The 23710-nt window shown below is 44.2% G+C and overlaps 1 protein-coding gene across 2 annotated transcripts in view; it reads right to left on the bottom strand.

Annotated features, from left to right (window-relative positions):
- The window catches only part of GALNT18 (polypeptide N-acetylgalactosaminyltransferase 18), a 351837-nt gene that overhangs the window by 48171 nt on the left and 279956 nt on the right, over positions 1-23710 (bottom strand). For both annotated transcript variants that reach the window (XM_081945638.1, XM_081945639.1), the window contains exons 7-8: positions 3973-4158; positions 1739-1876 (exon numbers count right to left, since the gene is read on the bottom strand). In XM_081945638.1, the coding sequence (XP_081801764.1) occupies positions 1739-1876; positions 3973-4158 (324 nt within the window). The remainder of the gene's footprint in view (positions 1-1738; positions 1877-3972; positions 4159-23710) is intronic.

Genomic DNA, 23710 nt, shown 5'->3' with positions numbered 1-23710 from the left:
TATACTGCAATTTGAGAAGGGGGAAAAGGGGGCTTTCTTTCCCCTCAAGTCCATGGAAGGAGCAGCGCTGGGCTGAGGCTTCCCACTAGCCGTTTTAATTCTGAAGTAAATCTTCCTCCATGGTCTTGAGAAAGAGAAAGAGGGAGGGAGTGTGTGTGCTCACTCTCGCATCCCGGATGGCTTTTCTGGCAGAGCTCCCAATGGGGGAGATGGGGTTTCCTCCTCCACCTGGAACCCATTATGAAGGAGAAGCCCTGGCAGCCACGATGGGCAAGGAGGAATATATGCTGGGGCTATTGCTGCATCCCTCCCCCCCCCAGCTCGCCTGTCTCTTTAAATCACGCCTCTTTGCCTAAAGGGCTGGAGGGAGACAAAGCAATTGGGAAATTGTGTGTGTGTGTGTGTGTGTGTGTGTGTGTGTGAGAGAGAGAGAGAGAGAGAGAGAGAGAGAGAGAGAGAGAGAGAGAGAGAGAGAGAGAGAGAGAGAGAGAGAGAGAGAGAGAGAGAGATGGTGGGGGGAAGAATAAGATAAGGAGGAAGAACAGAGGCATTTTGGCTTGCTCTCAAGTCCCGGACTCTGTATCCCTCTGTCCAGCTGGGCTTCATGGGTGCACTGCTCCTGGGCTCATCAGCCTCCAGACAGACATCAGATTCCCACCCTCCAGCACCAGTTCAGGGAGTAAAAGGCAGGGCATCCCAACACAGGAACCTCTGCTATCCAGGAGGTGGGAGCGAGCTGAGAAGCCTCTGTTCTTCCTCCTTACCTTATTTTCCCCACCCCGAAACACACATGGGGGTGCAGCTGCTGTGGATGGAAGGTGCTGGGCATCGGGGCCTCCGTGGTTTGCAATGGCGCTGAGAAAGCTGCAAGCCTAAAGGCAAGCCTAAAGGCGCTCTCGCTCCTGCGTACAAGTGGGGATCTCCTCGCCCCCTCGGCTGCTGCTTTACCCCACCTGTGGCTCCTGCCCAGCTCTCTCTCTTCTATCTCCCCTTCGCCTTCCAATACTTGCTTACCCGTCCCAGAGAGCTTGGGCTACACCTCCCTCCGACCCCGCCGGCGTTGCTCCTGAGCAAACTCCCTCTGACCCCACGGCTATTGCAAAGCACAACCCAACATGCAAACTGGAAGTCCGTTCCTGAACTTTTGGTTTGTGTGTTGGGTTGTTTTTTGCCCTCTGGAGCCTCCGGAGGGTGAAAAATGCCCAAAAAGTCAGCTGGCTAGTGCTCATGCGCACTGGAGCTGACAGGGCAATGCCTCGCGTGCCCTAAGAAATGGCTCTGCGTGCCACCTGTGACACACGTGCCATAGGTTCGCCATCACGGAGTTAGGGATTTGATCCATGAGGGCAATGCTTATGTCATTATGAACACAATTATTCAGAGCTGATTAATCACAACAGTTGTGAGGGGTGCAATGGTTAGAAGGCAATATTGCAGGTTAATTCTCCCCATTGCCTGAAGTTCGATCTTGACTGGCTCAAGGTTGACTCAGCCTTCCATCCTTTCAAGGTGAGTAAAATGAAATCCCAGATTGTTGGGGGCAATATCCTGACGTTGCAAAATGCCCAGGGAACGCTGTAAAGCACTATGGAGTGGTATATAAGTCTATTGCTATTATAAACAGACACATTTTGTTCTTAAAAGCTTTTCTCTGTGGGCCATGCTCAGTCCACCTGCAGGAAACCGCTTGTCCCTATTCCCTTCCTAGGACTGATCAAGCAAATAAAATGTCTCTTACCACCCCATAGGCGACAGTGTCAGAGTACATTCTCATCTCGGGATAGACAGTGACAAGATACCACCGGAAGGTCTTGCACTGCAGCTTTTTCCTCAAGGCCTTCCTCTCTGAGATATCCCCAATGTCAATTCCAGAATCCTGCACATGAAGGCCAGAAGGAAGGTCAGAAATATCAAAGTCACTCTTGCCATACGCAGATCATTTATTTCATTAACATTTCAACTTTAGTGATCAACAGAAAACTTCCCACAGGTTTTGAAGGATTTTAAATCAGTTCCTCAATGACAAGACAATTTCCAGATTCCAAAGCAATTGAAAAATAGCAAGATGGTCCGGAAAACATTTCCGTCAACAAAATCAGAAACATATTCCAGACATTGATACTTTGCCGAAGCTGAAGAATGGCTTTATCAATGCACAGACTCATATTTTTCAGTCCATCTTTTTCTTTTTCACATATAAATATAAACATTTTGATGGCCTTTTCATTAGAAGCATTTGCAAAGAATGTTTAACTTTTTATTATATTTTCATAGCTAAGCTTTGTTGCTGCTAACATAGATTCCTGGAGTTTAAGACAGCCGTATTCCATAAAAACCCCATAAACTGGAATCACTTAACTATCTCATTACAGCCTGTAGAAACTGTAGTGTTTTTGAGAGGCACAGCTACACAGAAATTTGGGAGCAAAACAGTTTTTGATAGGCACCCAAATTATATATAGTGTATATAAATAATTATGTCCTTACATCCCAGAATAAATGAAGTACAGCTTCTTAAAGTGAACTGTAAAACTCAAGAAATATTCATATGGATCCAGTGTTGATGACACCTCAACAGCAGATGGGATAAGAATGGATGAAGGAAAGGAACAATAGATGGAAGAAAAATGCTTGATTGCTTTGTGGTAAGGTTACTTTTGGATTGAATGAAGGCTCGTAAAGGGTTGATTTTAGTATATTAATTTTTGGGGGAGTGGGGGTGGGGGAAATAAAAAATATTTCAAGGTATATTGTAACAATTATTTTACAAGATTTCATCACACAGTGAAGTCTAAAGCAGAAAAAGCACATCTTTTGTTTTCATGGACATGGGGGGAAAAGGTTACAATGTCTTGTATTTTAATAGATTTCCCCCCCCCTGTATTTTAATAGAACATTATCTTCTGGTGTATGATGAAAGCTAATAAAATTAAAGATAGTATGGAGGTAAAGGTTGAATCAGCCTTCCTGTCTTCTGAGGTCCATAAGATGAGGACCCAGATTGTTGGACGCAATATATGCTGACTATAAACTGCTTAGAGAGGACTGAAAAGTGGTATATAACTCTAAGTGCTGTTGCTATTACTAAAAGTGGGTGGGGAGAGTCTCCTGCCCCCCCAAAATCAGTCCTATATTAGAATTCAGGTCCAGAGATCATTCTTTTATTTCAATACTCTCAATTTCTTTCTCAATGATCTTGATATATTGCTATGAATTAATTGATGACTGAAACTGACTTTTAATGTTCAGCCAATATTTATGGTGTTCTGAGTAATGTTCTTGCAGAAAATCAGTCCTATCAAAACCAGTTAAAAGCACAACTGGGCAAAGTTTCAGGTGATACAAACCATATGATGAACATTCATTGCTGAACAAGATGGAGGCTATTTGATCATATCTGTATGATATAATTATCCTAATCTGGTTCTTGTACTATAAAGTTGCTGAAATAATTAAATGTTACTGCAATACTACTACAATTGTTAAATGACTGTTTCTAACTGATAATACTCTTAGACTTGACTAAAGGACATATTGTCTTGGGGTTATATGTATGTTTCTCTTGGCAGACTTCTCAATTTAGCAATATAAGTATTGATAATTATCAGTTATCACTTGGTCTCACAAGATAGATTCCTGAAGAAGCTTATGAATTTGAAATGGATATTGTTTTGTGGAATAAGGCTATATGGTCATACCAGGGGTGAAATTCAGCAGGTTCTGACAGGTTCTAGAGAACCAGTAGTGGAAATTTTGAGTAGTTTGGAGAACCGGCAAATACCACCTCTGGCTGGCCCCAGAGTGGGGTGGGAATGGAGATTTTGCCAATATCCTTCCCCCAGGAGTGGGGAAGGAATGGGGATTTTGCAGTAACCTTCACCTGCCATGCCCACCAAGCCACGCCCACAGAACCAGTAGTAACAACATTTGAATTTCACTACTGAGTCATACTGATGTCTATTTGTAGCCTACCTCCTGAGGAATGTTCCATGCCATGTAAACATGGCTTTTGAATTCATCCATCCAAACTTCAGCCACTCTTAATGCATTTCTTCGGACATGGGATGTTAGATCTTCTGTGTATGGTTTATGGGCTCGTTCAATATGGGCAATCCTAGAGCAAGGTAGGACTTCAACGCTACCACCACACTGCCAGACCTAGAAAAAAAAGTATTGTGCTATATTGGATAGATTCATTTTACCAAATGTTAGTCCCTTGACCAGATTTCACAATGTATAAAAAAGCTCTCCTGGTAGTATACACACTTCAACTCATAGTATATCAAAGCAGTTATAAATTCACTTTTGGTATTAAATATAAAAAGTTGTATCTTAATTTTAGAGATATATTTGTCCCCTTCCCTATTTAGAATTTAAATCTGGATATCTGAATCTCAGGGAAGTAAAAAGAAAAAAATCAAGTAACTCCTACAAGGCTGAACTTACCTACTTTTGACCTCTAGTACCCATTTGAAGTAATTCTGTGCAAATTATGTTTTAGGCAAAAGCGAGAGGATAAGATACCATCTTAAATACATTGATCTAAGGCCTTCCAAACTGAAGAACTCCACCCCATCTCTGGAATATCCTTAAATAAATCATCTCTACAAAATATTATTGTTAGGTAGAATTTTGGAAGGCTATTTTCTTTTAGCCCCACTATGAAATCTTTCTGGACTGTTTTATTTTAAATTAATCTTGTATCTCATATTGGCTGAAGTAAGTCATCTGAACCATTCAATCAAAAATGAAAATTGGTCAAGTTTGTTTATTTCCTATTCATAATAGGTGAGAATACCTTGAATAATTTGTATGAGCTATTAAACAGTCTTCTTTAGTCCTTGGATGAGAGAAAACCAAGAAATGAATATGGGGTTAGTAGAATAAATTAAGAAGCCAAAAAAGGCAATGAAGAACCATTTCCATATTGTTGCCAAAGAAATCCATGAGAAGTCCAACTCAGATGGCAGGCTTTTCTTTCCATTCATCTGTTATGCCATGTTCAGTGATCTATTTTATATATTTAGACCATTTGGCTACAATACAATAGACTTTGGCTGGGGAATTCTGGGAATTGAAGGCCACATATTTTAAAGTTGCTAAGATTGAGAAACACTGAGATAGATATTTGATAACTTTAAACATTAGATGAATATGGGGAAAGTTCCTGATGTTTATATGGGTGAGTGCTCAATTTTCTTTGGGAAGGTGGGGGAGTATCCAGTATATGCTAGAAGACAAAAGCTTCATGCAGCTTCATTGATCCTCTACCTTACATTAATTTCATTATTTATGCTGGTAGGAGCCTCTTTTCTATGTCTAGAATTTTGCTATATAGTGAAAAGAAAAATGGGGCACTTTTCATCTCAGGGATATCAAGCTATTATGGAAAGCAATAAGATATTATTAATATCATATACATTTGTGAAGAATGTTTTAAAAAGTACCTATAAACTGTTTTTCATTAATAAAACAATAACAAATAAATGATGCTTGTGAATGTTAATAGATTTTGCTCTGGCTGTACATGTCAGTTGTTTTCATTTTTTTTAACAATACAGAAAGCTACAATAGATCCATAGATTTTTAACAGAAAATAGAGACAGAAAGTGCAAAATATGCAAATATAAGGAGAAAACAGATAAAAGTTTCTATCCTGAAAAATAACATCCCCAAAGTTTATGAATGAGATCCATTTTTGTTTAAGTTTTATTGGCTTCCAACACAGTAAATTTCACAAACAATGCTAACATCCATATTTTTCTACTTGGTCCATATGTTAGGATGTTTTGGTGCTTCGCAGAGTTTGCAGTACTAATCTTAGATGCTGTTATTAAAAATAGGAGGAACAGTAAATTTATCCCTTTCACTATTTCTTTAAACTAGCATATTACATTTGGAGCTTTAATTCTGTGGTAACTGTCTGCCTCTTATATTACATGACACACTGTTCCCCCCTCCCCAAATTATATGTGAATACATAGTGAAAAATCTCAAGTTATGTGCCATGTTGAGGGGGAATTTTTTTGACTTTTATTCCTTTGGTGTCCATGTTTTTTTTTGTAACAAGCTGCTGTAATTGCCATAAAATTGCTTTTATGTGAAGTTTTTAAGAAGAGATTGGACACACATTTGTCTGAAAAAGTGTAGGGACACCTGCTTGAGCAGGAGGTTGAACTGGAAGACCTCCAAGATCCCTTCCAACTCGGTTATTCTATTATTTTTCCTGACTGGCACATGCCATGCAATGGGACAAGAACATACTCATATGTTCTGGTTTTGCCACTTGGTTCAGTAAGATATATATTTGAAAATCTGGTTTTAAGAGTAATAAGAAAACATTTTACCGTTCAGTTTAGAATTAAATCCTATTAAGACCAAATACGTATTATCTTTTTCTTCCTAAATCATTGTCTGAAATTCAGGAAAACTGAACAATATCTCCTTGCAACCATAATTTACAATAGCAGGGGTCCAATCTCATAAAACTGATATGAACAAAACCTTCATTTTTAAAAATCATTTTCACCTATACAGTAATACTTTTATACACAATACAGAGGGATTATTCTAGCTACAAGTTGTTTCTTCTAAACATTGGAATTTCACAAATGCGTGGATCACAGTTACTATTTCTCACATTAAGATGCATAATAAGGTTGTTTTGTATCAATGAATAACAACTTTGAAAGTAATATAAGACCAAGTTTGGCATCGTAACTAAGTTAGAAACCTGGAGACATCCTTGCAGTGATGGGTTGCAGGCGGTACAGGCATACTGGAGCCTGCCCGGAGCACTGGGTATCATTCCGGTACGGTGCTCCGGAGGGCCCACCCGCCCATCTGCACTCCTTACCTGTCTTTAAAGCCTTCAGCGCTTCCATGCACATGCATGGTGTGTACAGTGCCTGTGCGGCGCTCCGCCAAGCAGCTGGAGCGTCACGGCGGCTTGCGGAGGCGTCACTGGAAGGTAAGATGCATGCATGCACTGCACGCTTTCATGTGGAGGATGCCAGGCCCCATTGTAACCGTACCGGTTGCAACGGGTTCCGGAACCCACCACTGCATCCTTGGTACCACGAACTTCATTTATTAGAATTCCCACCTATTGGTTTGTCTGTCAGCAGATCTTCTATATCTATCTATCTATCTATCTATCTATCTGTCTGTCTGTCTATCTATCTATCTATCTATCTATCTATCTATCTATCTATCTATCTATCTATCTATCTATCTATCATCTATCTAGTTATATGTTTGTATGTTCTAGCATAACTCTGGTAGGTTGGTAACTCTACCAACCAAACTTGGTACACAGATGACTTACTCTCTGGAGAAAACTACTGTGGGGGTAAGACACCCCTAACAACCCTTGGTGTGTGTGTTCTGTTAAGATACATCTTGTTGTGCCGTACTTCCATACTGGCTTCTACCGTACAGCACCATGGAGTTGCCAGGTAACGGCTTCACAGTACTCCACAAGGGGACTCCCTCTGGTAAGGGGGAAAACCCAACATTAGAAACTATCTTTGGTCCAGACATTTCCCCCCTATAAATAAATACCTGGGCAATGACAGGTTATGAGCTAGTGGGTTCATAAATGATGGCCTGTCTCATTGACCCAGCCCTATTCATAGTAATTCAAAAGATTGCAGCTTTTCTTTTTTGTTGTCTATTGTTTACATTCCTTAATCTCTTATTCTCAAGCTAATGGGGGAAGATGTCAAGTTGCCCAGGAACTAATTTAACACAACTGTATGGTGTTTCCCTTTATTACAAATCAGCATATTGTGTAGAAATTGTATTTTTCTTCATACATAAAATGTCAAATTATGCTACTATTAATTTTTGAAGCCCAGTGAAGTGTAAATCTGTACAACGGAGGCTGAACAACGATTCTTGGTATTGAACAGTCCTGATCTTTTTAATGAATTTGAAATAAGAAGGCATCATTTAATATTCCACTTCACCATATCTTTGATTTTGCTAATAATTCTATCATTTAACTGCAAAATTAAACTGCACCTGCTTATAACACACACAAGTACACAATTGGCCTGATTTAACATGTGCTACAATATGGTTTGTAAACAGCAATTACTCAGTTCCTTGGCACACTCCAATTAATCAAACCTGTGGGTCTTCTCCTTCTTGTCTAAACACTGTCAGTCTTTGTTCTATTTTTGCAGTCTCATTAATTACACTGCTTCAAGAGGCATGAATTCATTTCAGATCTTAAATGCTAAGCAGAAGCTGTCAAGGAAAGGGCTGATATAACTAGCTGGCTGCACAGAGCAGAATCAAAATCCAGTCTAATTATTTATAAGGATTCATGCAACTAATGTTTTACAAATATTGGCCTAAACGCATCCAGCTTTCTAAAATAAACTAAACATAAAACAAAAGCACTTATTATCCATTGCTTGACCCCATGATATATATGATAAAGACAATAAAAGCAGCTAAGAATTTATACTGGATGGGGGAAAAAGTCTGGTTTGCGAGCGAACTATTGTGACTGTATATTGTGGGTGAGAAAATAACCTAGGAAGATGCTGAGTCAGCTCATGCCTTTGCTGTGTGCTCACACCATGACACAGACAAACTATGACTCCAGTGGTGGGATTCAAATTTTTTTAGTACCGGTTCTGTGGGCATAGCTTGTTGGGCGTGGCGTGGCTTGTTGGGCATGGCTTGTTGGGCGTGGCTTGTGGGCATGGCTTGTGGGCATGGCAGGGGAAGAATACTATAAAATCCCCATTTCCTCCCGATCAGCTAGGACTCAGGAGCCAGAGAATAGATGGGGGTGGTGGCCAGTCAGAGGTGGTTATTTACTGGTTTTCCGAACTACTCAAAATTTCCGCTACCGGTTCTCCAGAACTGGTCAGAACCTGTTGAATACCACCTCTGTATGGCTCCCTAGGCAGGTGAGAACGGTAGTCTACCAGCATTTCTGTGGCCACATGTGCCTCATGCCCAGTGGAGCCCTTTCAGCTCAGTCTTTGCAGAAGCTATGGATATTTCTGTATAAAGCCTAAGGCAATTGGAGCTGTACCACATCTGGAAAATATATTTCATACTTTTCCAAAGACCTGCATATGCTCAGAAATTTTCAAAAACTCTTATCCAGCTATGGTTATAATACATAGATAAAATAATCTACCTTCTAGAAAAAATAATCCAGGAATTCAATAGGAAAGGAGAACTCTTAAATGGTAAAGTAATGGCTTTTGTATAAACTTCTTACCACCATGTAGGTATGGTCTTTTATTCCATGCTAAATATAACTCAAGCAAGGACATGGCATAATATCCTAAGCTTCATATGCATGGTAATAGCTTTTTCCATGCTTTTCTTCTCAGTCTGCGTCTTTCAGCTTTTATAGGGCTTCAATTTGGTGCTTTTTTAGAACTCGGTTTAATTCCACAAAGGACTAGCTTTTTTTCTGAAAACAGTTGCAACTAAGCCCTAACTGCCTCTAGGAAGCCAATCTCTTTTGAGTGACATCAGTGGATCTGGAAAAGAGGTTTATTTAGAGAGGCCAGTTTAATTTAAATAAGTGAACAGGACATAAATCAGTGTCTGAATCAGAACTGTTAATCTAATTAGCTCTTAATAATACTGTATTTTTGGGGGTGGGGGCATTATTGGGATGTTTGGAGAGTACAGATTTTCCTGTCCTCAAATTCAGGCCACCATTCTCATCAGAGGCAGCAGTCTTCATTGTGCCCAGACATGGAAGCAATGTAAAAAAAAAAAACGGGTTAAGAAAAAACAATGAGTATATCCTATTTCTCCTTCTCCTCTCCTCTTAAAAATCAGTTAATAATTATTAAGGAAACTGGAGATTGCATGAACTGAGACAGAGTAGAGGAATACAAGAGCAAGGATAATTATCACAGATTAAAGGGAAATGGAAAATGAAGAATTGAAGTTAGAGAACTCTTTAATAGCAATAGCACTTGGACTTATATACCACTTCATAGTGCTTTTACAGCCCACTCTAAGCAATTTACAGAGTCAGCATATTGCCCCCAACAATCTGAGTCCTCATTTTACCAACCTTGGAAGGATGGAAGGCTGAGTCAACCTTGAGCCGGTAAGATTTGAACTGTCGAACTGCAGCTAGCAGTCAGCTGAAGTAGCTTGCAGTGCTGCACTCTAACCACTATGCCACCTTGGCTCTTTAAAATATCAGATAGTTGCATGCTTGCCTAATATTTGCCTAATATATTAAGAGTAGCTTCACCAACCATTTGCTGAATTTACTTCATGATGAATTTGACACCCTTCCAATTGCCTTCCTCGGTTTCAGTCTATGATCATTAGCATGCAATTTTCAGTGAAAGGGCCTGGATTTGGTACATTAAAGTGTATTGATCTCATTTGGTACATTAATATATACTCATCTCTCTCCCACTGTAACCCCCAGATAATTCACTGATCACAATGACAAAACGAAATAAATTGGCAAAAAAAAAAGTGAAAGATGCCCCCTTTCTTTCAGCATGGGTGAAACTAGTATTTGGATCAGATGTGAACTAGCTGTGTTACTCACCTTTTCTTGCTTGCAGGGCTTTTAAGTAACATGCTTTCTTTCCCCCAAAGACTGAGATCATAAAGATGATTCATAGACAATGGATAATGTTGCTACTATGTAAAATTATGCCTTCTGTAGCTACAGGAAGCCTACTAAGGCATTCATGGGGAAAGGAATAGAAGAGAAAATTGTGCCACTGGAGGCATGACACAGACAAATTGAGCCAGCCACTGGAATCAACTTTGCACAGAGAAAAAGGCAATTGGAAACACAGTGACAGAAAAATAATTCTTGCACTACTTTCAAAATAGGGCTGTATCTGTCATGAAATGCCAATAATTTTAAAATCATATCCTCCCACTTCTCCAGGCAATAGAGTTCATGATATCCAGGCCATGAAGGACTTCTGTAATTATTTTAATCCCATGGAAACATACTGAGGAAACGTCAGCTAAATCCTAGCAAATATTTCAGATGTCAAACTTCTGCTCTACATCATTCACAGAAAAAAGATGGCAGGTGACGTTTTTCCCCATCAGTCTGCTGGGGGAGAAAAGAACTTAACCTGCTTCTTAACATCTAGCAATTACAGCTTTGTATTGGAGGGTGCATACTTGGCCATCTTATTTATGAGAATAAGATATGAAATCTTTTTAAAAATATCTTTCTTCGCATCCAGATGAAGGACACATTATATACTGAAACAGAATCTCCAATGTAGAAAGCAAAGAACCCTTTTTGAATCTCTAGAGCACAGGTATCAAACCTGATTGTGTCACATGATTTATTGTGAGGTATCCTGACATTATTTTGCCTTTGTGTAGCTGGGCTGGGCGTGGCCTGCAAGTGACGCATCTGGTCTGCGGGCCACCAGTTTGACACCCCTGCTCCAGAGTGGCTAGCAGTCAGTGAGAAGTGAAACACTTCCCCATCATAACAGAGTTTTCTAATTGTTCATCAACAGTTAGGGAGACAAAGCAGGGACTCTGCCCCTATGAGGACATTCCTCACTGAATTGATCACATTGTTTTCTTTTTTAAATCCGTAGATGCAGGCTGAGAAATAGTTACAATGTTTTGAATAGAAATCCAAAATAGCTCATCACAGCAGAGAATACTAGCATCAAAGGTATTCTGCCAGTGTGCACCAGTTCGGCCAAACCGGTAGTGGCGGCAGCGCTGATGTTATCACCGGTTCGGCCGAGCTGGTAGTGGTGGCCAAGCTGATGTCATCAAGCATGCGCAGAAGGTCCTGCGCATGCCCAAACCTACACCATGCTTTTTGGCTTCTGAATTTGCTTGGTTTAGGCAATGGGCTCACACTAGCTAGCATTCTCTTCAACTGGGTGCGTGGGAGAATCAGGAAGAGACCTCTCCTCCCTATCTTATGTGAATAGAAGACTGCTGGATTTCTATTGTTCGTCTTAGGAATCACTGCTGTGAAATGCTAGTTAGTTCACGAGAAGGACAAAAACTTAACATTGTGATATCACTTTCCCCCCTGCCCATTACCCAGTAGACTAGAGAGCAGAGGAATTCTGAAGTACAATGAGGCATGGGAGAAGTAACTAAGTGCCAAGGAATTATAATAAGTAATAATAAAGATGGAGTGATTTGTGTTACAGCAATGAGGCAAGAGACATGCATTGGAAGTAAAAGGTGAAAGGGTGAAAGATAAATGACTGAAGTATCAGAAAGTTGTAGTGCCCTGCTACTGAAGTCAAGGTTTTGCAAAAGAAATAATATTCTACGATGCAGTTTATAATGGATGGACTTGTTATGATGATTTATTTATAAACTCAGTTCTTTGCAAAGAACATTGTTTTTATGACTTTCTATAAAATTAACTTAAGATTGTGGTATAGTGCTTTTCTCTGATAAATTGATGCAACATGCAACTCATTTTATGGTTATTTGCATTCTATTGTAGTTACATTTGCAAGTCTAAAGGCCTTGGAACTCATTTTCATAAGCAAGAAATAAGAGTAATCAAAGCAGGATAATATCCATGTTATAATTATGTAATTATAAAGGATATATTGGCTGTTTATCTAGTAGAGTAATTATTATTCATTAATGCTGCAAGTCACTGATGCCATATGCCTACAAAATGTTTTGTAAATGTACATATCATCTTAGTAGACTGGAACCTTTCTAGCACAATGAAGCTACCTCTGGAGCTGTAATTGTGAACAACCTCTGATATGTATTACACCATATGACAACAGTAAAATAACAGAACAAATAAAATGATTCCACCACAATCAATTACATCACATTTATTAAAAAAAATAATGTATATATGGGAACTATAGTAAATAGAGAAAAAGATATTTCATGATGACCGGCAAACTGTATGTTCTTCTACATATTAAAAAAACCATTAAAATCTGCTTATTGTTTTTTCTCTCCTTATGGATTAAGGTTCCTTAAGGGCTCATTATTTCATTGGGCTCATTCATGTGTTGATGGGATTGTCTTTCCCTTAGCAACCCAGAAACACCGAGAACAGGCACAACATTTAAGTAGTTAAAGAGCTATCACTAGCATTTTCCTAAGCACATTTATCTAGGACTGAAATATGATTCATTTTAATCAGTTTTACAAAGCAGTGGTAGAGAGGTCAATTCAATGCTTCCAATTCAATATTTTCTCAGGCTTTGCATGGTTTAAAACAGGGGCTGAAAATTTATCTCTGCAGAACTGGCTGCACATTTCTTTTTTCTCTGTGTCCAAAAGTTATTAGCATAGTTTCCCATCATTTTAGGCAAGAAATACAAGACAGCTGCACACTAAACCTTACAAAAAGATGAATATGAGTTAAAAACAACAATCCGAGTTCCTAGTAAGTGGTGGTTGGGGCACGGTAAGGTGAAGGAAGAAATTTTTAGTTTTACCATTTTCTCTACAATGTAGTTATGCTTCATAGTTGCTGACCTCTGATCTGAAAAGGCCCTGTGACAATTGTTTCTGAGAGCATTAGCACTTGACATGATCCTTTTTTTTTTACGGAAGAAGGCCAGCAAATTAATCCCTGATTCTTTCACCTTAGTACAGTCAGCTCCATTTTTTAAAAGAATATTTTAGTCCTTAGGGACACCTCTTTCTATTGCCCACCTGCCCCACTTCACCTTCCTCCTCAGCCTATTTGATGGTGCTACCTGTGTTGCCCACAGCAAGAGAAACAATATTGCCAATTATCACTTTCTCTGTATCTAAACAAATATAATAAGCCTTTGAAAAGGACAAAAAGATTTTAAAGGGATGCAGCTCAAAAGGCTAGACCTGCTCCGCCTGCAGGAGTCCCCCCTCTCGCAGGTATGGCCCTTGTCGCTTGTAAGGGCCCGCCTTGATGACGGGTTTATAGACCCCGAGAGGTGGAAGAAACGGAAGCTTAGGGGTTTTTTAAATAAATGTTTTTTATCCTTTTTAGGGGGTTCCAGAGAGGGCTTTAGGGGGGGGGAATCTGTCCAGGAGGGGGGCCAGTGCCAGGCGAACAGGTGAGTCTAGGAGGGAAGTGAGTGTGGTGGAGGGGGGGAGGGGAAAGAACATTCCAATAGAGGGTTGTCTTATTACATCGGTCGCGGGGAGGAGGGGATGCGAGGACAGGAGAAGACCACAACGTCGGTTGGGAGACCGTGGTTGTTGGTTACACCCGGTCGTTTGTACCAACCCCCGCAATCTAGGTGGTCAGGAACTACAGAGCCAGGGCCTGAGGCTGATGCTCTGCAATGCAAGGTCCGTGACCAACAAGGCCCCTCTCATTAATGAGCTGATCTCAGAGGGGGAGCTGGACCTTGCAGGGATAACGGAGACCTGGTTGGGCCACGAGGGTGGTTTACCCCTCGTGGAAATGTGCCCACCGGGTTTCCATGCATTCCATCAGCCTCGGGCCCTGGGTAAGGGTGGTGGGGTGGCGGTAGTTATACGGGAATGTCTAGAGCCGAGGGAGTTCACTGTACCTCAGATACCCGGATGTGAGTCCCTTGGTGTGAAATGGGGCCCAGGGAGGCAGTGGGGCTTGCTGATTGTATACTTGGCTCCTCGCTATGCGTCAGCAGCCCTGCCCGAGCTCCTTGAGCTGATCTCAGAGATGGCAGTTGAGACCTCCAAGCTTGTGGTTATGGGGGATTTCAACTTGCCGTCGACGGGGGAAGCATCCGAGGTAGCTCGGGAGTTCATGGCTTCCATGACAGCCATGGACCTGACCCAATTAATTCAGGACCCCACACACGAAGGTGGCCACATTCTGGACCTTGTTTTTGTATCTGAACAGTGGACGAGTGATCTGGGAAGAGGGGATGTAACCATTACCCCCCTGTCATGGTCAGATCACTCATGTCTCCGGCTGGACTTCCCTGGCGCTACCCCCCACCGCGAGGAGGCGGAACCAAACTGTCCAAGTTGGTACCGCCCCAGGCGCCTGATGGAACCGGATAGGTTCCAGACAGACCTTGGGCCATTCCCTGTAGCCCTGACCCACTCTCGCTCCGAGAACCTAGTGGCCGCCTGGAATAGGGCGGCCGCTGGGGCCCTGGACCGAGTTGCGCCTTTGCGGCCTCTCCTGCGGCGACGACCCACCCGGGCTCCTTGGTTTACCGAGGACCTGAGGGTGATGAAGCGCCATAGGAGACGCCTAGAGGGCAGGTGGAGGTCCTCACGCTCCGAATCTGACCGAACACAGGTAAGAGCCTATTCACGGACTTACCTTGTGGCATTAAGAGTGGCCAAACGCAGACATTGCGCCACTCTTATTGCATCCGCCGATAACCGCCCTGCCGCCCTGTTTCGGGTGACCCGCTCTCTCTTATCACAGAGGACGCGGGAAGCCCCTTTACAGGGCAGAGCAGAAGAGTTTGGGGAATATCTGCAGGACAAAATCGCTCAGATCCGGAGCGGATGGGCCCCCTTCAGTGGACCAGAGGAGCCGCAAACAGTTGAGTCTTGTGAGACCATTCTGGGAGGAGTTTGATTCTGTTGCCCCCGAGGATTTGGATAGGTTGCGTGGACGGCTGCGACCGACCACATGTTTAATGGACCCGTGTCCCTCCTGGTTGGTACTGGCATCCTGGGAAGTGACACAAGGCTGGCTACTGGGCTTGGTGAATGCCTCTTTGAGTGAGGGGTCCTTGCCTGCCACCTTGAAAGAGGCGGTGGTGAGGCCCTTACTCAAGAGGCCTTCCCTTGACCCGATGGAGCTAGCTAATTATCGTCCAGTCTCCAACCTTCCCTTTTTGGCGAAGGTTGTAGAGAATGTGGTGGCACAGCAGTTTCCACGACACCTTGAGGAATCCGATTATCTAGACCCACGCCAGTCCGGCTTCCGGCCCGGACACAGCACGGAGACGGCCTTGGTCGCGTTGGTCGATGATCTCTGGAGGGCCAGAGATAGGGGTTGTTCCTCTATCCTGGTCCTATTAGATCGACCATGGTATCCTATTGCGCCGGCTGGGGGGGATGGGAGTTGGAGGCACCGTTCTGCAGTGGTTCGGCTCCTACCTCTCTGACCGGACGCAATGTGTTTTGGCAGGGGGGCAGAGGTCGACCCTGAGGTCACTCACTTGTGGGGTGCCTCAGGGGTCAGTCCTCTCGCCCCTTCTGTTCAATGCATATGTGAAGCCGCTGGGGGAGATCATCCGTGGTTTTGGGGTGGAGTATCATCTGTACGCTGATGATACGCAGCTGTACATTTCCACCCCAGACCACCCCAACGAGGCTGTCGAGGTGATGACCCGGTGTTTGGAAGCCGTCGGGGTCTGGATGGGGGACAACAGACTCAAGCTCAACCCCTCCAAGACCGAGTGGCTATGGCTACCGGCACCCCGGTTCAGTCAGTTGATTCCATCACTGACCATAGGGGGCGAGCAATTGCCCCCTGTGGAACGGGCGCGCAATTTGGGCGTCCTCCTAGATGCCCGGCTGTCAATGGATGACCATGTGGCAGCCGTGGCAAGGGGGGCGTTCCACCAGGTTCACCTGGTGCGCCAATTGCGCCCCCTACTGGACCGGGATGCCCTACGCATGGTCACTCATGCACTGGTGACGGCTCGGCTGGACTACTGCAATGCCCTCTACATGGGGCTTCCCTTGGGACGCGCTCGAAGACTGCAGCTAGTCCAGAACGCAGCCGCGCGGGCTATTATGGGGAGTACTAGGTACTCCCACGTAACACCGCTCCTGCGCGAGCTGCACTGGCTGCCTGTGGTCTTTCGAGTGCGTTTCAAGGTGTTAATTACTATCTTTAAAGCGCTCCATGGCTCAGGACCTAGGTACTTGCGGGATCGCATCCTACCACACACTTCCCTGCGACCGATTCGCTCTCACAGGGAAGGACTCCTCCGGGTGCCGTCCACTAAGCAATGCCAACGGGCGGCGCCTAGGAGTAGAGCCTTCTCTGTGATGGGCCCAACCCTCTGGAATGACCTCCCCCCCGATATCAGAACCACCACCGACTTCCGCTCCTTTCGACAAAAACTGAAGACTCACCTGTTCCGTTTAGCCGGCCTGGCCCATTTATAGTTTTATTCTACCTCCTGGCAGATATTTTAATTGGGTATTTTTAGGGTATTTAAATATTGCTTTTAACTACTTTACTTCAGATATGTACAGTTTCTTATTGCCTCCTCTTTGTGTTTGTATTTTCTATTTATTGATGTGTTTTTATTTGACTGTACACCGCCCCGAGTCCCTTTGGGGAGAGGGGGCGGTATAAAAATCTAAATAAAAGTAAAGTAAAGTAAAAGCGACTACATGTATTTCTATAAATACTGGGAACTTTTGCCTTCGTAAACTTCAGATTTGTTTGAACATTTTAAAACAATCACTCAAATTTATTGAGCAGTTTAAAACTTTTCTAAATCCCCAGACACTTTTTTCAGATTGTTCCTCTTGTGCATTTTGAGCTAGGAGCAAGGAATTTAAATCCCTACTTTTAAAGTCGCTTGTTTTCATTTTCATCATAACTCTTACTTTCTTTGTTCTTTGGACTATTTCCCAAAGGGCAATTTTCATAATACAAATATCTATAGGCTTTTAATCTAACTGTCTCTTAAAATTACAGAGTATGTAGTAATCTTTTTCATTTATTTTGGAAGGTATTTTTCATAAGCAAATGGAGATCTTGTTAACTTCCCCAAGATTCATTTCTTAGTTGCAAACTATTCTACATAGGGGACAAAAACAAGACATTTGCATTGTCCAACAACTATGGTACTGTTGCTACTCATAAGATTGCATTATAAATATTCATTTATTTATATTCAGTTATAATTAAGTATAGTTATGAACACTATGTGAAATGCTAAATATACTGTTGGAAGTATCAGTCCATTATAGTTCTGTAGTTTATTTTGACCCTGTTAAAGCACTGTATTTTGATGCGGCTAAAAGGGAAAAAAATGCTACCCTTGCACACTATGGACTTTCAATTGTGAATATATTTTTATATAGGTATGGTTGGGAATCTGTGAAGTGATTAGAAAAAGAATGTCTAATTTTTTAAATGATCTGGCACAGAATCATGTGCCTTTATCTTGCCCTGTCCATCAGTGTTAATGTCATTACTGGGCAAGCTGAATTGTCTGCCCAGTATATTACTTGACAGATTTGTCGCCATATTCTGCCATGAAAATTATTAGAAAGGTCTCATAAGGATGATTGATTAAATTCCTTGCCAGTGAACAGAACTATCAAGTCATTCAGCTCAACACACAGTGCACAATTTCAAAAAGAGAAGCCAACTTTCTGTGGAGCTGTTCCAATTCTGTTTTGACTCACTGATGGGCTGTTAAGGAAGATGTAGCCATTTCTTGTCTGTAATATATTTTTGTAAAGAATTTGCCCTTCCATCTGTTGTCGCTTTCCCAACTGGGTTGTCGCTTTCTTGCCTTCGTCATCGGGAGCGCCGACAACATTTCTGCCTCCGCCCTCCGCAGCTCCCGGGCGCACCCGGATGGAGGTAGCCAGAATGGCGCCGAGGAAGTCTGGCGGGCGAGCGACCGAGGATCAGGCTGCCTCGCTCGCTCTTTCGTCAGGAAGAGCATTGCTTAGTGGACGGCACCTGGAGGAGTCCCTCTCTGTGAGAGCGAATTGGTCGCAGGGATATATAGGGCAGGATACAATCCCGCAAATAACTAGGTCCCGTGCCATGGAGCGCTTTAAAGATGGTGATCAGCACCTTGAAACGCACCTGGAAGGCCACAGGAAGCCAGTGCAGCTCGCGCAGGAGAGGTGTCACATGGGAGCTATGTTCCCTCTAAGCTGCGCGGGTGCGCGGATGCGCAGGTGGCAACAAAACACAGTGCAGCAGTTTCCAACTGCTGCGCAGGGATCTTTAGCATGATGGACAAGCTGCAGGCGGCTAGGAGGCTTCTATCAGCTCGGCCGGGATATTATAGTGCCTGGACACACCCAGAGGAAGGCGGGCCTTTGGTCAATAGAAATGTGGCTGCCTAGGGTTATGATTGGGCTCCCTCTGCCGGCGCGTGGCTGATTGACAGGGAGGCCATTCCCTCCTGGATCAAAGTTATTGAGGGGTGGGGAGCAGCGGCAACAGCAAACTCTCCGCTGGACGTGCGGAGGATGCTTCCGTCGCGGTTTGTCGGCTAAGTCCCCATGGCTGGGCTCCCCGCTGTTGGCTCCACTTCCGAGATGCGGGTGTGTGGGAGGCGCTCGCCCCGCAAGCAAATGGAAGCCCACGCCAGGTGGGCACATGTCTGAATCCAGCCTCTGCGTTCGGAGCATTGGGGCTCGAGGTTTTTTCCGCAGGAAGGGGGAGTCGAGCTGGTGCTCTGTGGATTTTATTTGATTTTATTGCTCGAAAAGAAAAAGAAAACAGAGGCTTCTTGGTCCGCCTAGACCAGAAACTCAAAATCCGGAAAATTAACCTTGTTTAGGAAAGTTTTGCGCTGATGGAAAAATAGTGTTTTCCAGTGAAAGTTTTTCCTACTTTTCCTTGTTTGCTTTTTTGGCCTCTATTCCTTCTCCTCTTTTCTTTCTTCCTTTTTTCTTTCCTTCCTTCCTTCTTCCTTCCTTTCTTCTTTCTTTCTCTCTCTTTCTTTTTCTGCCTCTTTTTCTTATCCTCCCTCCCTCCTCTCACCTTTCTTTTTCTCTTTCTTCTCTTTCCTTTTTTGTCTCTGTGTGTGTGTGTTTGTGTGTGTGTGTGTCTCCCTTCTTTCCTCCCCCTCCCTCCTCCCCCCTTTTTGTTTGTTTCTTTATGTGCCCCAATTGCTAATCTACATCAATTGGTAATTTATTCATAACTTGCTAATATCACTGCAGACTATTGGATAGTAAGGGGGAAAGTATAAAGCATATAAAGTAATTCATAGTATGGAAAATGTGGATAGAGGGAAGTTTTGATCCTTTTCCCAGAGAGAGTCATCCATTGAACTTGAATACAAGTAGTCCTCAACTTACAACAGTTCACTTAATGACTAAAGTCACATCAGCACTGAAAAAAGTGACTTAGGGCTGTTCTTCACACTTATGATCACTGCAGCATCCCCATGGCCACATGATCAAAATTTGGATCTTTTGCAACTGCCTCATATTTTTGATGGTTGCAGAGTCCTGGGGTCTCCTTTTGCAACCTTCTGCCAAGCAAAGTCAGTAGGAAAGTCAGATTGATTTAACAACCAGGTTACTGATTTAACCGCAGTGATTCACTTAACTGTATGTAGCAAGGAAGGTGGTAAAATGGGGCAAAACTCACTTAACAAATGTCTCACTTAGCAGTAGAAACTTTGGGCTCAATTATGGTCGTAGATTGAGGACTACCTGTATAGGGAGATTTCTTTACTTAATGGATATTTACATGGTAGAATTGAGTTTCAAATAACACTGATTTCGTTGTTGTGTTGGGTGACATCTATGAAAAAAATTCAGATGCTCAGGCATGAAAATGTGCCGCTCAAACACTATATTTCTCCGCTCACACTGAAAAAAAATTAGAGGGAACATTGCATGGGAGTACCTCGTACTCCCCATAACTGCCCACGCGGCTGCGTTCTGGACCATCTGCAGTCTCCGGGTGCATCTCAAGGGAAGCCCCATGTAGAGAGCATTACAGTAATCCAGATGGGACGTCACCAGTGCATGAGTGACTGTGCGAAGGGTATCCCGGTCCAATAGGGGGCGCAATTGGCGCACCAGGCGAACCTGGTGGAACGCCCCCCTTGCCACGGCTGCCACATGGTCATCCATAGACAGCCGGGCATCTAGGAGGACGCCCAAATTGCGCGCCCGCTCCACGGGGGCCAGTCGTTCGCCCCCGATGGCCAGCGATGGAATCAGCTGGTTGAACTGGGGGGCTGGTAGCCACAGCCACTCCGTCTTGTAGGGGTTGAGTTTAAGTCTGTTGTCTCCCATCCAGACCCGTACGGCTTCCAAACACCGGGACATCGCGTCAATGGCCTCGTTGGGGTGGTTCGGGGTAGAGATGTACAGCTGCGTGTCGTCAGCGTACAGATGGTATCCCACCCCAAAACCACGGATGATCTCACCCAGCGGTTTCATGTATGTGTTACTTACTTACTTTACTTTATTTGGACTTTTATACCGCCCCCTCTCCCCAAAGGGACTCGGGGCGGTGTACAGTCAGATAAAACACATAAATAAATAGAAAGTACAAACATCATTACATACTCAGTACCTAAAAGAGGAGGCTAAAAGAAACTGTACATAAAGCAAAGCAGTTAAGAACAATATTTAAAATAACCCCTAAAAAATACCCAATTAAAATATCTGCCAGGAGGTAGAATAAGACTATAAATGGGCCAAGCTGGCTAAACGGAACAGGTGAGTCTTCAGTTTTTGTCGAAAGGAACGGAAGTCGGTGGTGGCTCTGATATCGGGGGGAGGTCATTCCAGAGGGTTGGGCCCATCACAGAGAAGGCTCTACTCCTAGGCGCCGCCCGTTGGCATTGCTTAGTGGACGGCACCCGGAGGAGTCCCTCCCAGTGAGAGCGAATTGGCCGCAGGGAAACAAACAGGAGGGGTGAGAGGACCGACCCCTGTGGCACCCCACAAGTGAGCGACCTTAGGGTCGACCTCTGCTCCCCTGCCAACACACATTGCGTCCGGTCAGAGAGGTAGGAGCAGAACCACCGTAAAATGGTGCCTCTTACCCCCAGCCCCTCCAGCCAGCGCAATAGGATACCATGGTTGATGGTATCAAAAGCCGCTGAGAGGTCTAATAGAACCAGGATAGAGGAACAACCCCTATCCCTGGCTCTCCAGAGATCATCTACCAACGCGACCACGGCCGTCTCTGTGCTGTGCCCGGGTCGGAAGCCGAACTGGCACGGGTCTAGATAATCAGTTTCCTCCAGGTCACGTGGGAACTGTATAGCAACCACACTCTCTACAACCTTCGCTAGAAAGGGAAGGTTGGAGACAGGACGATAATTTGCTAGCTCAGTTGGGTCCAGAGAAGGCTTCTTGAGTAAGGGCCTCACAACCGCCTCTTTCAAGGCGGCTGGTAGGAACCCCTCGCTCAATGAAGCGTTCACTAGTCCCAAGAGCCAGCCTCGTGTAACCTCCTAGGATGCCAGTACAAGCCAGGAGGGACATGGGTCCAATAAACATGTGGTGGCTTGCAGTCGCCCACGCAACCTGTCCAAATCATCGGTGGCAACAGAGTCAAACTCCTCCCAGAATGGTCTCTCAAGACTGGCCTCGGACGTCTCCCCTGGATCACTGAGGAGACCCATTCATTTAGCCTATTGGCTATATTGGGAAAGCTGAACTAGGTATGCTTTAAATTTTTTCAGTCCTTATTCTGAATTTAGTCCTTGTACGGAACAAACATCACTTTATCCAGAATGTGGCTATTTATATTGTCAATGCAGCAAGGTTATTAAGTTATATTACAATGTATTAGCTAGATGTGCATTTCTGGGCCCATTTCAAAAGTTGGTACTGGCTTTTAAATTTTCCACAGATTAGACCCAGCTGAATAAAAGAACTGTCCACTCATATGATTGTTTTGGATGGCTATTTTTTGGCCCATTACTTTGATAGCAGGTGGGTGGTTCTCCCACGGTCAGTTGGCTGATGCGAGAGGCTCATCCCACATGTGTGGCGGAGCTGGAGAACAGGGATAGGCCAGGCCTCCCACAACAGCCTCCCACAACAACCAGAACAGATTAATTATCCCTTCTAGCAGATATTTTACACTGCTGGTTCATATTTAACATGTTGTTCAAGTCCTTCTCCAATGTTGCTCTTCTAAGCTCCTTCTTGTATTTGTACCCTACATTTCTCTTTACCAAATATGATATTTTACATTTCCCCCTTTTGAAAGCAAAACTATGAACAATCCAGTGACATGCGATGAGGGTTATGGCTGGTGAGGCTAGTGACGTCATCTGGAAGGCGGGGAATGGGACCACGTGTGCAGGCGGCTGAGGCTGCCTCAGCCTCCAGCACACGTGGTCCCATTCTCTGCCTTCCTGAGTGAACATTAATGGGACCGCGGAGTGCACTGATCCGCGTAGCATTGCTTCCTTCACCGGCGCCAGTCCCTTCCCCCCCAACTCCTTCAAGGTCTCCCACCAACCCAAAGCCCGACCCCCAGCTCCCTCGGGCAAGGCTTGAGCGGGGTGAATGGGAAAACAACGAAAGGGGCTGCGCTTCCTGACGAAAGAGCGAGTGAGGCAGCCTGATCCTCGGTCGCTCGCCCGCCAGACTGCCTCGGGAGTCTGGGAGACAACAGACTTAAACTCAACCCCTACAAGACGGAGTGGCTGTGGCTACCGGCCCCCCGGTTCAACCAGCTGATTCCATCGCTGGCCATCGGGGGTGAACGACTGGCCCCCGTGGAGCGGGCGCACAATTTGGGCGTCCTCCTAGATGCCCGGCTGTCTATGGATGACCATGTGGCAGCCGTGGCAAGGGGGGCATTCCACCAGGTTCGCCTGGTGCGCCAATTGCGCCCCCTATTGGACCAGGATGCCCTTCGCACAGTCACTCATGCACTGGTGACGTCCCGTCTGGATTACTGTAATGCTCTCTACATGGGGCTTCCCTTGAGATGCACCCGGAGACTGCAGATGGTCCAGAACGCGGCCGCGCGGGCAGTTATGGGGAGTACGAGGTACTCCCATGTGACACCTCTCCTGCGTGAGCTGCACTGGCTTCCTGTGGCCTTCCAGGTGCGTTTCAAGGTGCT

This window comes from Natrix helvetica (genome assembly GCF_964273705.1).
Source record: "Natrix helvetica genome assembly, chromosome: 1".
Lineage (NCBI taxonomy): Eukaryota > Metazoa > Chordata > Lepidosauria > Squamata > Natricidae > Natrix > Natrix helvetica.
This window is presented reverse-complemented; position numbering and strand designations above follow the sequence as displayed.